General features: G+C 41.7%; 1 protein-coding gene across 1 annotated transcript in view; it reads left to right on the top strand.

Moving 5' to 3' along the window:
• The window catches only part of Dnah9 (dynein axonemal heavy chain 9), a 347,292-nt gene that overhangs the window by 109,159 nt on the left and 221,906 nt on the right, over positions 1 to 16,227 (top strand). The window contains exon 27 of the mRNA XM_052195119.1: positions 12,166 to 12,322. Coding sequence (XP_052051079.1) covers positions 12,166 to 12,322 — 157 coding nt within the window. The remainder of the gene's footprint in view (positions 1 to 12,165; positions 12,323 to 16,227) is intronic.

Consider the following 16,227-nt stretch of genomic DNA (forward strand, 5'->3'; position numbering starts at 1 on the left):
GAGAGAGAGAGAGGAGAGAGGTGAGAGGAGAGAAGAGAGAAAGTAGGCTCACTAGAAGACATTCTTACCTTTCTACCTTTTTGTGTTGTTTTGGATTTGGGGATGTTTGGTTTGGTTTGGTTTGGTTTGGTTTGGTTTGGTTTGGTTTGGTTTGGTTTGGTTTGGTTTGGTTTGGTTTGGTTTGGTTTGGTTTGGTTTGGTTTGCTTTGCTTTGCTTTGCTTTGCTTTGCTTTGCTTTGCTTTGCTTTGCTTTGCTTTGCTTTGCTTTGCTTTGCTTTGCTTTGCTTTGCTTTGCTTTGCTTTGCTTTGCTTTGCTTTGCTTTGCTTTGGTTTAGTTTGGTTTTGGACAGGGCCTCTCACTGGCCTGGGAACTTGCCAGCAGGCTAATCTGGCAGAGCAGCTCCAGGAATCCACCTGCTCCTCCTTCCCCAGTGTTAAAGTTACGGTGTATGCTACTATACTTGGGTTTCTTCATGTGTATTCTGAGGATTGAACTCAGGCCCTCATGTATGCAAGTTAAGTACTTGTCTTAGGGTTTTATTGCTATAAATAGAGACACCATAACTAAGGCAGTTCTTATAAAGGAAAACATCTCATTGGGGCTGACTACAGGTTCAGAGGTTCAGTCCATTATTTTTATGCCAGGAAGTATGGTGACCTATAGGCAGACATGGTGCTTGGTGAGCTGAGAGTTTTACATCTTGCTCCAAGTGCAGCCAGGAGGAGACTATTGTGTTTTACACTGGGCAAGCTTGAGCCTATATTTTACCTCAAAGCCCTACTTCACACAGTAACATGCTTCCTCTAACAAGGCCACACCTCCTCCAATAAGGCCACACCTGCTAGTAGTGCCACTTCCCATGGGCCACCTCAGTATTTTGCAAACTGAGCCATCCCACCAGCTCCCTAGCTACCATTTTAAGTGGCATCATCTGTCTTATAGTCAAATTCTTACACATGTTTCTAGATATCTGATGAACAATTTCAAGTGACTTAGACTAACCACTGTCTATGGAACTGGGAAAGTACAGATACCCAGCATCCTCTATGAATGAAACCCTCTTGGCTTGTTTGCCTCCAGGTTTTCCACGTGCTTCATTCATTTTCAAGCCCAGTTTGAAAACTCTCTTACACCAAGACTCCCAGTTAAGTCATTCCCTATTTATTCTCCTGACTCCTTTTCTGTTTGATCCTTGTGAGGCCAAATCTCTGATTTCAGTAGCTCCACTCTGCGCTTCAACTAAAGCCTAAAAGTCCTTGCAGGGCATGGTATTCCCAGCCATTCTCCCTACTCTTCTATCCCTGTACTGCTTTCCAAACCTCCTTTCTACTCATCATCAGAGGTTCATTCCAACTTGGAATTTCATGCCTGGAGTTTCTTTCTCCAAGCTGTCTATTCCACCATGGCCCCTAATCCTTCCCTGAACACCATTTCTAAGACATAGCCTCTTCCACCTGATGTGCACATATATCAGACAATCCCTATCAAACCTCTTGCATTCTTTCTCCTAACTTCCCCTGCCTTCTGAAATCATCTCTTTGTTTGCTTTCTCTCTGTGATCAAGGACTTGTGTCTGCCTTGAGTGAAAAATCATCAGCACCTAGCAGCATTTACTGAATGAATGAATGAATGAATGATAACTAAAAGTCGAAGTGGACAATCATAAGAACAGACAACATCAAGGAAAAGTTGACTTGGGGTTTTACTTGGACTGGGTTACCTCTGGGGCCTCTCCACTGTGAGATGAAGGAAGTTTTCCCCAATTCAAGGTACATTAAGACTGGATTCTCCCAAATCTCATTTACAATTGTGACTCTTAGTAGGACATCCATCACTAGTAAGAAATCTGGCAGTACTTTTCTTTTTACTGTGAGTTTTCTGGCTTGCTGTGGAATATGAGCTAAAAGTTAGGGAAATTATATCACTTGAAGCAGTATAATGAAGCCATTACATGTTTGAGCAGTTTGATTAATGTCTGTCTCCAACTCTAGATGGCATGTCCTATGATAGCCTTGACTTTGGTTTGCCCTTCTCTGCTCTCAGAACTTAACACTGTTTTCAGCCATAGCAGGCACTCAGGATGGACTCCCCAAATGCATGCAGGGAAACAGGTTCCGAGGCCTGGGGTATGGGTGCTGCTTTCCTATACATTCAGAGTTTTCCTTTACTTTCTTTCTGCTAACCCATCAGACACATCATTTTGAGTCATAGGAAGTATGGGACTCCTATAACTCTGGCTCTTGGTACTTGCCTGAGAGCTGAAGAAGATAATTAGTACTTTGGGATTTAGATGATGCGGGTACCCTCATGCCAAATGCCGTTAGGAGAGTGGGGAAAGTAGTTTGGAAATGAATTGTTTCTAAAACAGGGATTTATCCCCTCTTCTGTGGAATATTGCAAATAACAATTGGAAAGGAGGATTTACTGCAAATAGTGGTGAATGTGATATAAACCTTGACCTCATTTTGCACGTTAGATGACTTTCTGACAGAATCTATGTAGTTGATTCCCCTTTCTCATTAACTTCCATTATTTTCTCAAGAAATATTTTACCCAGTAAAAAAGGAAGAGATAGAGGAGGAGGAGGAAGAGGAGGAGGAGGAAGAGGAGGAGGAGGAAGAGGAGGAGGAGGAGGAGAAATAAAATTGGTCTCTATATAGGAAGTCATATTTTAGAAAGCATTCAGCCTTTACTTATGTATAGCATCCGGATATTTAATTCACTCCTGCCAGAAGAATTAATCAAATGAACAATTGATCCATACAACCTTTGCACATTCATTAAAAGCACACCCATGAACAGTACATCCGACTGATCCTGCCCCTGTCTTTGAAATTTCCTACTGCCTGGATGGGACTTGAATATGTAAGTAGGCTCAGTCGTTAGTTGTCACAGGACTTAAGTATAGCACTAAATTGAGGAACCAAATGGAAATGTTTTCTCAGGCTGAACAAAAGCAATTCTTCTAGGTTGTCCCTTAGCCTAGGGTGAGCTCCTTCCATTCCCCTCCCATTTTTCTCCCCTCTCCTTCACACACAAATGCCCCTTTCTGCCCTGTACTGTATTAAGTGGTTTTAATCAACTGCTTATCAATTCTGAGTACCTCTTAATTTCTCTGGAAAAAGTGCACATAGGTGAGATATAATTGATGCAAGAGTCTTTGAAGGTGATTTGCTGGACAAGGACAGAGGCAGCGAGTATCTGGAAATTTTTCTTCAGTGTTTCTGTTAGAGAAACATTAGTACTTAAAGAAGCGAAGCCAAATCACCCAGAGGTGACCTATTACTGTTTGCCAACTTCCTTCTGTGTGTGGCTTCAGAAGACAGAAATTGAGATCATATTGTGAGCTGTTATGAGACATGAAGGATTCTTCATTTTACTTAACACAATGTTGTTAAAAGCTCTTCTGTGAACATGGCAGCCATTACACAGTCCTCACAGAAGCTTAACCACTTGCAAGACACCCTCGGGCTCTGGTCTGCTGGCATTGCCTCCTTGTTCCGCCTCTGATCCAGATATCTGTACTTCTGCCCCAACTGTGCATGCTCTCTAAGGTGATGAAGTCTATAGATTGTGAAAGTTTAACTCCAGGGGAGAGATTCCATCTATACAGCTCCTGGAAGTTGTTATCCATTCTGAGGTGAGACTCTTAAGTGGCTAGGCTGCTTTGCTCCTGTAAGTAATGCCTCACCCACTTGCTATAATAGACTCAATAAGTACACTGGTCTGTCAAGTGGAACATTGGTAACATGCATATGGTCTGTTATTGGAGCCTCATTGGGTGAGTAGACATCTGTTCACATATCCCCATGTGACATCCATGCAATAACTGAATGTATATTCTTGGAGTGTTCTAAAATACTTCAGGAGTGCAATCACAGTCTTCTCCATAGTGTCCCTTAATTTATGTTATGTAACCATGTGGTGGGAGCATTTCGGTTACAACAGCAGAGCCTCATGAACCCCTGTGAATGGTCCTCCAAGTTTCTAACCATTTCCTCTGAGATAACAACAATGAAAATAACCAAATAGCACGAACTTGCATTTCATCATCTGTACATGTACGTGCACACAAACATGTATGAGTGAGTGCACATGGAGTCTTGCAGTGGGTGTCAGATCCCCTGGAGCTGGTGTTACAAGTTGCTGTAAGTCACATAACAGAACATACACGCTGCAGTCCCAATTCCTGTGTCTCCTGGAAGAGCATCAGGTTACTCTAGCCACTGAGCTATTTCTCCAGTACCCTGTTGGTTTTGTTTGTCGAAAATTAATGTCCCTACTCTCCCTGGTTTCTGAAAGTGTTCAGTGCAGGGTACATTAAAAAGCTTTATGAATTGCTTTAGTGTCCCAATTTATTTTGCTGGTCACACTATATCTCCTCTGGGTTTGGGCCTTAATTACTCCCTGGCTTCCGCGTAGTGTGTTTATTGGCGATTGGATTTTCTTCCACTGAGAGTTATACTGTCACCACGCTGGTTCTTTATAAATTACTCTTAGGTTTAGAAAGTCCCTGTCCAAAGAGAAAGATAATAGTTACTTATATCTTTTTGCTAGATTGTTTTAGTTTACTTTTCATTTAACCTCTTCCAGTTCTTCTGGTAAATGTTTTGACTGTTGAGAACAGTGAGTCAAAATACTTGTTTCATCAAAACATTTTTTAAGTATAAGTGATAGTGGCACAAATTAAATCAACTTTTAAACAAAAGAGAAAGGATTATACAAACCTGGAAACTGTCCATCTGGCAGGAGCATGATTATCTCTCAGCCCTAAATAAAAACGACCTCAGAGCTTAAATCCCATGGACACAGAATAGTCTGTGCATTTGGCCGAAGGCAGATACTTGGACTGTTTCTAGTTGTGCACATTATCACAACACTATTATGAGCATTTTCATGCAAGTCTGGCTTGTGAGTGTGGGTTTCTCTCGGATGGGGACCTGTTAGGTCTCATGCTCGTTCATGCTTGCCTTTGAGACACTTCCTAATTGTTTTCCTAAATGGCGGTAATGTTTTAGACTCTCACCAACACTGGGTGAGCACCCTATTTCTCTGAATCCTTGATGGTGGTGGCCATTGTTGACTTACCTGTTGCAGCCATGGTAGTCACTGTAGAGGACTTGCTCATCCAGACTGTTGTTTGCATTTTTTCAATTGCTTAAAAAGGTCAAGCAACTTTTAGCATGTGCATTGTACTGTACAAGTTTCTTCTTCAGTATAGTAACACTTGTTTGTGTTCTTACGGAGGTGTGAAGAGTCTTTGCATGCCCTGCTATATTAAATATATGCTTCCTGACTTGGTATCCTAGTATATCTTGGTGTGAATATCTTTTCATTGTGGTGTATCTTTTCATTTTCTTCATGGTACCTTTTGAAGTTCAAATGTCTTAAATTTTGATGCACTCTAATGTATCATTTTATCAACACTTAATGCTTGGGTATTATTGGTTTGGGTTTTTTGTTTTGTTATGTTTTGTTTTGTTTGCTTGACTTAAATTATCTTAATTTCTTTTCTTTTGTGAGTATGGAAATTTTTACATATTTATCTTTTATTTTTTCCCACAAATGCCCAGATTTAGAAATTCTACGCACTTTACTTGCAGGTATTTTGGGCTTTCTATGTCACTTCTAACATCTCTTTTCATATGTGAGACAGAAAAATCATGCGACTCTGTCATTACCACTCCCATCTAGTTGCAGGCACACTACTCGTTATGCTAGAGAGATTGCCTCAGGGATATTTTGGATGTTTGTACCATTTCTTCCCATCCTATTTTGAGAAAGACACTTCCTAGATTGTATAAGCAAAGAGAAAGTGCACCCTAGATGGAAAGGACCTTATAACCTAAACAGATGCAGAATCATATTTATGGTAAATATGAGGCATTAAAATGTAAATGTTATAATGGAAAAGGAAAATTTGTTCTAGATTGAAGCAGATGCCATTTTTCTTCTTGTAATGCTGCCTCTCACGGTGAGGTGTTGGGACCTATTAAAGTCTCTGGCCCTTTTACACAGACCTCCCTCTAACTACATCCCCTCATTTCACCGTGGGTACAAGTGTTGGAGGGTAGCTTTGCATTTGTTTTTCTGGAGACTGACTTCTTCATATCTGGCACATCATTTTAAATGTTTTATTAATACTTCCATACAATATACTTTTATCATATTCACCCAGACTCCTCCCTTTAGCTCCTCCCATACACATTCCTCACCTGCCTAACACACCCCCAACTTTGTATCTTTTTTTCTAATCCATCTTGTGCTACCCATATACTTGTAGACATGCAGCATCATTTTTAATTACTAAAACTTTTTAGAAATATAGGTCTGATTAAAACAAGTGGGTCACAAAGCAAAAAGATATGAGTGTGAGAAGGGAGCCTAGAGGGAAAAGGGAGAGGTGTGTGTGTGTGTGTGTGTGTGTGTGTGTGAGAGAGAGAGAGAGAGAGAGAGAGAGAGAGAGAGAGAAGAGAGAGGGGGAGCAGAGAAAATAGAATGTACTATGTACATGTATGAAATTGTCATAGAACAAGTGAAACCATGAAAAAGTTTTGTCTGTTTTCTACATTATAAACTGATTCTTAATTCAAATTACTAATAATGATATTATTGTATGTTGGGACAGCTGAGTTTTTGGCATGTTGCTTAAGGTGTCGCTCCAGGGGGTGGGGAGGAATGGCAACCACACCAAGGTCATTTCTACAGTTGTGTGTCATTCTATAGTAGGTTTGTGAGCTTTCTGTCACCATGACAACAACCTAAAGAAAATCAAATTGGAAGAAGAAAGATTTGCTTGGTCTTATGGCTTCTGGGGTTTTATTCTTCATCACCTGGACATGGTGCTTTGGTCCTGTGACAGTACAGCTCATTGTGGTGGGATAGCATGGTAGAAAGTGCCTAGTTGACTCATGGTGGATCATCTCCCACCTGCACAAGGAAGCAAGAACAGATGGAAGCTGCTGATGTGTTTAAAAAGATGGACTAAGGAGACCACACAGGGTCCTCTAGAGTTGGTATCTGTCTCAAAGGTTACTACGTGTGACTGGCTAGGTGGTCTGGACATTTTGGCAGTGTCTCCTACAGCAGATGGCCTCTGTTTGCTTTGGGAACTTCTTGTTGCCCATTCTAAAGTCCCCATTGATAGTGTTTTAGTTATTAGATCCCATCCGATGGCCCAGTTCCCCACTCCTAAGCCTTTAACCCACCCTTCTGTATAGAGGTTGGATTTGTTGACTTTGGAAATCTCTTTTGGTTCTGAGTTCCATTACTATGGATGGAAATGACAACATTTTGACATTTCCCAAGTGCCTAGAAACTCAGTGTATCCTCAAAATAAGAATGGCACATAGTTCCAAATATTTCACTCAATGGAATGGAATGGAGTCTGTTTTTCCAATGGGAATTCTGCTTTTTGAAACATTGCCTTTTTAGACTTCAAAATTCCGTGTGAATAGTACAACCCCAGAGCAGAGAGGCCTAGACCTGCTCCTCAGCTATAGGAAGAGATGTATGAGAGGGAAAATGTTGTGTATCTGAGTAAGGTTTCTGATAGTTCAGGCAGATGCCTTTCCTCCTGGGTATGGAGTTTTGAGCTTCAGTGACTGGGAGAGGTGGCAGTCTGGAACAAGAAACCAGGAGCTGGAGAAGCTAGTTGTAGGCTCTATGAAGGGCTGTCTAGAATAGCCAAATAGCAATAGTGGACAAGAAAGATGATAGGAGGACCATCCAGTTCGATACCACACCCCTACCCTCACTTCATCTTACTTCATGGTCCATCCAGTGTTCAATGCCCATCATCTTGCCCCATGGTCTGTTTCATGTTCAATGTCACAGTTTCTCCAGGGAAAGTATGGTAGGCCAATGAGCCTGCATGGCCAGTGGTTGAGGCCAACTATATCCAAATCCCTGTGATCAACTAAGTCAGTTTCCCCCCCCCCACCCTCCATTTCACAAGCAAACTAGAGATAAAATGAGTCCAACCCACTCCTCTCTGTCCAGGGAAACTGCCCTCCTAGGTTTCACTCCAAGTCCAAAACAGAAATGGGAAATTGATTAGTGGAGAATACAGAAATTTAAATGTGAGTCCCTTTGACACCATGTTGGTGCTGAGCTCTATCTAACCAGTAAAGGTCTATCACCATCTAGCATGAAAGGTACTGACTCAGTCACTAGTCACCCTGAAGCATCAGATACCAAAACAGGCCGATAATACTGGACACTGCTTCCATCAGACTGAGCTCATGAGTAGAGTCTGTATTGATTCACTAAGTATGAAAAAGTTAGACCTTTGGTACAATTTAACAGACTTATTGAGATATATTTTTAGTGTCTTAACGGGTACAATTCACTTGAACATATCTTTTATGGTATTGTGGTAAATCCCTGCTCCCACTGAGCCCCTGGCAGCCACTGATTTGATGGCTGTCTCTATCATTCATTTCTGTATGTTTCATGCAATCTTTTTATCTGTCTTTTTCCACTTCTGGAGCATGGAGATGATGATTCATCTGTTTTGTGCTATGTTCGCACCTACATTCCCTTTCTATTGCCCAGGAGTCTTCTGTTGCATGGATATTGCATTCGTTTATCTACTCACTGTGGATTTGAGCTTCACTTAGTGTTATTGATATGAATATTGTGCCCATGATTGAGTTCTATAAATGAGTGAGGAAACTCTAAGGAAGGGAATTTCTGAATTATATGAAAAACACTTCTTTTAACCAAACTTTTAGCCTGTCTTTCAAAGTGACTGTACCATGTAACTTTCCCACCAGCAGTATATGAATCTCCCCTTTCTCTTGAACCCTTGCCATCATTTCTCATGGCCATATTCTGAATTACAGACATCCTGTGTAATGCATCTTTTCTGAGCTTTTTATCCAATGAGCACAACTAAATGCATCTGTGAAAACTATGACTACTTTGAATACCTTAAATAATTTGTGATTAGTGGGTGCATAGGAGGAGTATGGTGTGTGTATGTAGCATTATGTATATATACGTGTATAGTGTGTGAAGTGGGAATGTGTGTATATGTAGTATGTTGGGTATGTGTGGATTTGTGATATTGTGTATACATGTATAGTATGTGAATGTGTGTGTGTGTAGTATGTTGGGTATGTGTGTATTTGTGTGTGATATTGTGTATACATGTATAGTATGTGAATGTGTGTGTGTGTAGTATGTTGGGTATGTGTGTATTTGTGTGTGATATTGTGTATACATGTGTAGTGTATGAATGTATATTTGTGTAGTATGTTGGGTATGTGTGTATTTGTGTGAGTGCATGCATGTGTGTGTGTGTTTGTGTGTGTGTGTGTGTGTGTGTGTGTGTGTGTGTGTGTATGCATCCATATGTCATTGGGTAAACATTGTCCCCTTATTTTTGTGACAAGCTCTCTCTTACTGAATAAACCTGAAGTATACCATTTTGGCCACACTGGCTGTCCAGTGAGTATGAAGGATCCTATGTCTCCACATCTACATGCAGCACACATATATGCATGCACATATTACAAAGTGCTGGGATTATTACAAGCATGCATCACCAACACCCAGACTTCACATGGGAGCGGAGGATCTGTATTTGGATCCTCTTCGTGAGCCACATAAGCACTTTACCTACTGTGCCATCTCAGCTCTACCAGTATTCATCTTAAAGATGATTTTATCCTATTGTCATTACCAAAGATAGTAACAGGAATACTTAATTGCTGTGGAGTCATTCATGGTCTTCCTAAAGAGTCACTGAAGGCTTATATGTGCCTAGAGCTGTGCTGGGTTCTGAAGGTAAAACAATGAACAAGAAAGTTGTGCATCCTAATTCTTACAAACGCAGGTACAAGAAATCTGTGTAACATACATGGTGGTCATTCGGGTGGACAAAGTGGAACAGAGGCTTACCTGAGCAACTTCTTCTCACTCATCCCAGTCCTGCTGGGGCTGGAAATATTTTGTGCATGGACTAATGTCAGTTCCTACGTAGAAGTTACTAGCCATTGCCTAGACAGATGGGAAACATATATCACCTAGGTAGGCTCAAATGGGTTGCTTGAGTGGAGAGGAGAAAGGGCCCGTACAGTCTCAGAGGGCCTGCATAGCAAGGGTTGCTCTTCACAGCTTGTTGTTGGTGTGCTTTGGGAGAGAGCATCAAAGTGTTGAGAAATGCAGCTAGAGCAGAAGATGTAGTCAAGGTTAAGAGCTCAACTCTAAATGGATCAAGGACCTCCACATAAAGCCAGACACTCTGAAGCTAATAGAAAAGAAACTGGGGAAGACCCTTGAGGACATCGGTTCAGGGAGAAAGTTTCTGAACAGAACACCAATAGTGTATGCTCTAAGATCAAGAATTGACAAATGGGACCTCATAGAATTACAAAGTTTCTGTAAGGCAAAGGACACCATCAAAAGGACAAATCGGCAGCCAACAAATTGGGAAAAGATCTTCACCAACCCTACATCAGATAGAGGGCTAATATCCAATATATATAAAGAACTCAAGAAGTTAGACTCCAGAAAACCAAATAACCCTATTAAAAAATGGAGTACAGAGTTAAACAAAGAATTTTCACCTGAAGAACTTCGGATGGCAGAAAAGCATCTTAAAAAATGCTCAACTTCATTAGTCATTAGGGAAATGCAAATCAAAACAACCCTGAGATTTCACCTTACACCAGTCAGAATGGCTAAGATTAAAAATTCAGGAGACAGCAGGTGTTGGCAAGGATGCAGACAAAGAAGAACATTCCTCCACTGCTGGTAGGGTTGCAAATTGGTACAACCACTCTGGAAATCAGTCTGGCGGTTCCTCAGAAAACTGGGCACCTCATTTCCAGAAGATTCTGCTATACCACTCCTGGGCATATACCCAGAAGATTCCCCAGCATGTAATAAGGTTACATGTTTCCCTATGTTCATAGCAGCCCTATTTATAATTGCCAGAAGCTGGAAAGAACCTAGGTATCCCTCAACAGAAGAGTGGATACAAAAAAATGTGGTATATCTACACAATGGAGTAGTATTCAGCCATTAGAAACAATGAATTCATGAAATTCTTAGACAAATGGATGGAGCTGGAGAACATCATACTAAGTAAGGTAACCCAGACTCAAAAGATCAATCATGGTATGCACTCACTAATAAGTGGGTGTTAAACTAGAAAACTGGAATGCCCAAAACATAATCCACACATCAAATGAGATACAAGAAGAAAGGAGGAGTGGCCCCTTTTTCTGGAAAGACTCAGTGAAGCAGTATAGGGCAAAACCAGAACAGGGAAGTGGGAAGGGTTAGGTGGGAAAACAGGGGGAGGGAAGGGGACTGATGGAACTTTTGGGGAGTGGGGGGTCTAGAAAAGGGGAAATCATTTGAAATGTAAATAAAAATATATCAAATAAAAAAAAAGGTTAAGATAGGCCAGCAAGGAGCTACAATGTCCAAAAGGGAGTTGGTAATGATAATTGTAAAAGGTATGTAGTTTTTCTCTACCTCCTGCTAGGTCCCAAATGAATAAAACGAGGCTAAGTTATTTCATCAAGCTTTACTGTACAATACCTGGGCTGTCATTGATCTATTTTAATCCTCTAAGATAATCTGAGACCTCCCAGCCAAAATCCCTAAGATACTTACAGTTTAGTATTGCTCTGGCCCTCTGGGCTTCAGTTGACTTTTCTTCTGGCCCTCCTGGTGGCTGAATCCTCTTTACTCTTTGCTCCCTTCCTCTCCCCTGGCTGGCAGAAGTCCAGCCCAATTCTCCAGCCCAGTCAATGGCTGATCAGTTTTTATTGAAAAGGCAGACAATAAATGGTACATACTGTTTACACAAACTTGAAACAGGAGGTATTTGGAATAAGTATTACAGTGCCATCTTTGGATTGCAACAAGATACGAGGGCAGAGAAACCAGCATTTTGAATAACACAATTTTGATAATTTTTACACACTGCACAAAAACATTATGTATACAGGAGGCAGTTGTGATCAGGTTGTTCTCTGGGAAGTTCAGGCTCTGTGGAGAACAGATGGGTGAGATGTTCTGGGTTTTCTTTCCTTTGTAGATGCTAGGTCAGGCCCATCTCTCCTTGAGCTTCTATCGCCCTGACACCCACCCCTCAGGGCCATCGATGGCACAGGTAAAAGACTCTCTCCCTCCTATGCTTGCAGGTGCTACATCACTCTCACTCAGTCTCTACACTTGACCATGAGTGGGGCTCCAGCAGGACCTGCAGGCACAGGCAAGACGGAGACCACCAAGGACTTAGGCCGAGCACTGGGCATCATGGTCTATGTGTTTAACTGTTCTGAGCAGATGGACTACAAGGTATGAGCTTACTCGTCCTGTGGAGAGACTGGGACTTGGATGGCAGATCAGATCAGGTGCATGGTTCATCCACACTTTGTGGTGCCCACTTCCCCAGGAGATACAGAGTCCAGACAGGAGGTTTCTCCTTACTTTTTCATAGTAGACTTAAAGTTGTTTTAACCCCTACTAGCCTCCTGTCAACCTCTTAGGTAATCAAGAGACAAAGCCTGATGCATTCTGACTCCACTAATGAACTTTGTGAACAAATGGATTATTTGACAAGGTGACCTTTCTCTTGTCACCTGTTAAATGATCATATCAAGCAACCCCCAAAGTCCTAAATTTACTCTTGGGTGGAAGGGTAGGAAGGTTCATGAGTAGCTGTGACAGAAACACATGTCTCCAGGTGAGTTTTATTTGAGCTCCTCTGTAAAGGGGGACATTCTCCCAGGATATCATACAAAGGCAAATGAGAATCCTGTATACTGAAGAAATCAGCCACTACTCTCTGCAAGAGAGGCCAGCCAACAGGCAATGCAAAGACCGTGTGCTTCATTCCCGAACCCAGCACTTTTCAAACAACTAATGTGTTCTAGTTTGTGTCCTGGAGAAAAGCTAGAGAAACAAAAGGCCTACAAGGTCACTTTCAAATATAGACATTCTACTCACAAATGAATAAAATCTCATTTTCAAGATACATAACAACAGTTTGCCCCGCTGCCTCTAGACAGAGGTTTTCTCATACTATATGTTTTTAATAAGATTCCTATGTTTCTCTTGTAAAGAGAATGAACAGATAATGTGAAAGTTTCAGAGCAGAAAAAAAGTTATATGAAATAGATCAAATAAAATTTCATGTTTGAAAATACACTTAATGTAGAAATAATTTTAGAGACTGCAGTTACTGAACCATGATTCTTTAGACAACACTCATTTTCTGGAACTGGGATGGTTAACTTTAGTACAAACCCCTGCTGTATACAAGTTGCAGAATCCTGGGAAGCCATATTTTCTCATAGCAAATAAACAGAAGGGGCATCCAGACCTGCATCCTATCCTTCCCCGAGCCATCGACTCTAAATCTGAGCACAGCTGTTTTTATTGATGAATACATTAGGATAATGTTTCTTTTCAAGGCTGGAAGACGTTTTTTTCCTCTTTAAAGAAATAAGATCAGCCTTAAGGATTATTTTGAGCTTCTCGATTCTTCTATAGTTAATTATTGGCAGGATTGCTGATATAAGTAAATCTCCCAAGAGGAACATTGTGGAAGACACACTCATTTGAACGTAGAAGGCGCGTGCTTTCATGACAGAGAATCAGCAGATTTCTTCAAAGTCAAATCAAGCACAGCAAACAGAAAGAGAGGAGTTGAGTCCAGGGCCAGGGATCGTAAAGGCCATTTATCACAATTCTTTCAAATTCAATTGTCCCTAACACCACTGATCGCTCTGGAAGTACAGGGTAGAAAAGCATTTGTCCTTGGCTCACCTGGGCTGTCAGTTAAGTTTCAATTTTTGAGTCTAGGCCAGACATGGACTAGGGCAATATCAATAGGAGTCTAATGATAGCCCAAAATTAAGGTGTTCATTTTCTATGCACCAAACATCATTGTGATAAGATGGCTTCTCTAAATTGCTTCTGCAAGCCTTTCTGCTTTACTGCCCAGCTGTTTGGAAACTATATTTTATCATAGAATGCTCTGGACACAACGTAGGTTGGTTTATTGGTTACTGTCATTGCTGAGAATATGTGGGTCATTTGGGAAGAGACCAAAACAAATGAGGTTTCATCTTGCAGAACTGCACGTGGAGATGTTCCAAAAGTAGCCACAAGAGAGTTCCCACTATGGAGTGTCCTTGGGCACCCAAAGATAGGACTGGTTAAGATTCTGAAGAAAGAAAAAAGCTAGGGTGCCACTTAGTGGGAGAATGCTCACTTAGCATACAGAAAACCATAGGCCCCGGAGTTTAATCTCCAGCAGCACAGGAGGTCAGGTGGTCAGGGAAAGGAAGGAGAGGAAGGAGGACAGAAAGACTAGGTAGTAGGGGGATCTGTGTCAAACTCTTAGTAGAGAAATGTGTAGAGTACTGGGACTTATCTCTGAAGATGAATTGTGACAGGCCAGGATATTCTGTCTAGGAATCTCCTCAGCCGCAAACCAGTAGATGTGGCTCATATGTTTAAGAAATTTTCTTCATAACTGGGGCCAGTTTCTTTAGGTTTGAGAAGCAACCTAAACATCTTTACCAGTGCCCAGGAATCCTCAAGACCCCTGCTTAACTCAAGCCTGCTGGTAAAACCTGTAGCCAGCTGGGTCAGGAGTGGACAAGGAACTGGGATTTTCAGTGAGGACACAGAAGGAACATAGGAGAGCCCTAGGGGACTCTTTGGATGATATAGACAAATAGATAGAGCTGGTAGATCAATAATGAAAAGATGATAGGCATATGTATAGGTTCAATATAGCCCAGTCTATCTTCAGGGAAAAGACATGCATGGACTAATTGATTGGACTAATTTTTGCTGAAATACCACAATGAGTAACCTACAAACTTTAGGCCTTGGAATATTCCATAACAGGGGGACAGACACAGTGGTTACTAGTGAGAAAAATCATTGAGGGGCTTATAAGACCCAAGGCTGTTTGAGTCCTGAGATGTAACACTTTAACATAGTAAGGTCTAAAGCCTGGCTTTAAAGCCAGAACCTAGTTCTAAGGACCCAGTCCTCATCAGCTTCACTCCTGAGCTTTTCTCCTAGAGCCTGGCTACTGTGAGGAGAAAAGTAATGAGAGGTGGGCAGAGCTGTCATGCATTTTGATGTCTGTTATGACTCTAACAATAATAAATTCTGCTTACATTGTTCCAGAGTAGAGACTAAAACGAAGCACAGTGTAGTGGTCAGGCAGTCTTAGTAATCATTGGGGGATATAAGAAGGGTCATGGAGACAAAGTCTGGATATCAAGAACCATAGGCCATTCAAGCAATGGGTTACTGAAAGATCTGTGAGATTTAGAATAGCAGGGAAGAATACGTTTGCCAGGAGGCCATCATGGGGATCCCAGGTGAGCAGAGGCAGCTGGAGAGGAGACTGGAGAGAAAGTTGCAGTCTTCAGACAGGAAGAGAAAGAACCTGAGCACAAAGAGAGTGAAAGGGGAAAGATATAATGCAAGGCTTAAGGGAAGTAAAGCCAAATGACAATCTAGGAAAGAGGAGGCCTAGGGCTGTAGGCTGTGTCCCCCTGCACTTCGGTCACAGGAATTCCATCAGGACACCAGCCCAGACAACTCCACGAACACAGTTGCAGGGCCTGGGTGGTCCTAGAACAACGTGGAAATGTGGACAAAGGGAAAATGGAGAACTTTTTCCATTTTCTAGCCAGAGTCCTTAGACACAGTCAATTAACACTGAGAAGACCTATTCATCTTGCCAGGCATGGGATTTGACAAGTAGGTGACATATGAGCCATAAATGAATCCACCAACCTCAGAAGAAAGCCATAGAGCTGATTAGAATGCTGCAGCAGAGCTGGAATGGGCAAAACAGCCAAGAGAAACTTTGCACAGTCATTTAAGGGTTGCTTTTATGTGCAGGGTCTACACATAGACTGTCAGGCAGTGTTTCAATGCCACTGTGTCCTAGAATAATTGTAGTTGGGATTTATCATGGTTCACAACAGCCTGACCCTGAGGCAATGATGGTCTCGCCCTAAGTCAGAAATGACTCAGCACAGCCACCTGTCCTACACTGGCACCCCCATTCTGCAGCTAGGACTTGTTAAGAGGAGCTCTTTCCGATGAAGTAATGGTCCCATTTGCAGGCAGAAGTGATCTTGCATGGCCATTTATTGCAGAATGGCATCTACACCTCATATTACAGCAGCAATAATTTCCCTTTGACCTTAATACAGAGACTACTG

This window comes from Apodemus sylvaticus, chromosome 10 (genome assembly GCF_947179515.1).
Source record: "Apodemus sylvaticus chromosome 10, mApoSyl1.1, whole genome shotgun sequence".
NCBI lineage: Eukaryota > Metazoa > Chordata > Mammalia > Rodentia > Muridae > Apodemus > Apodemus sylvaticus.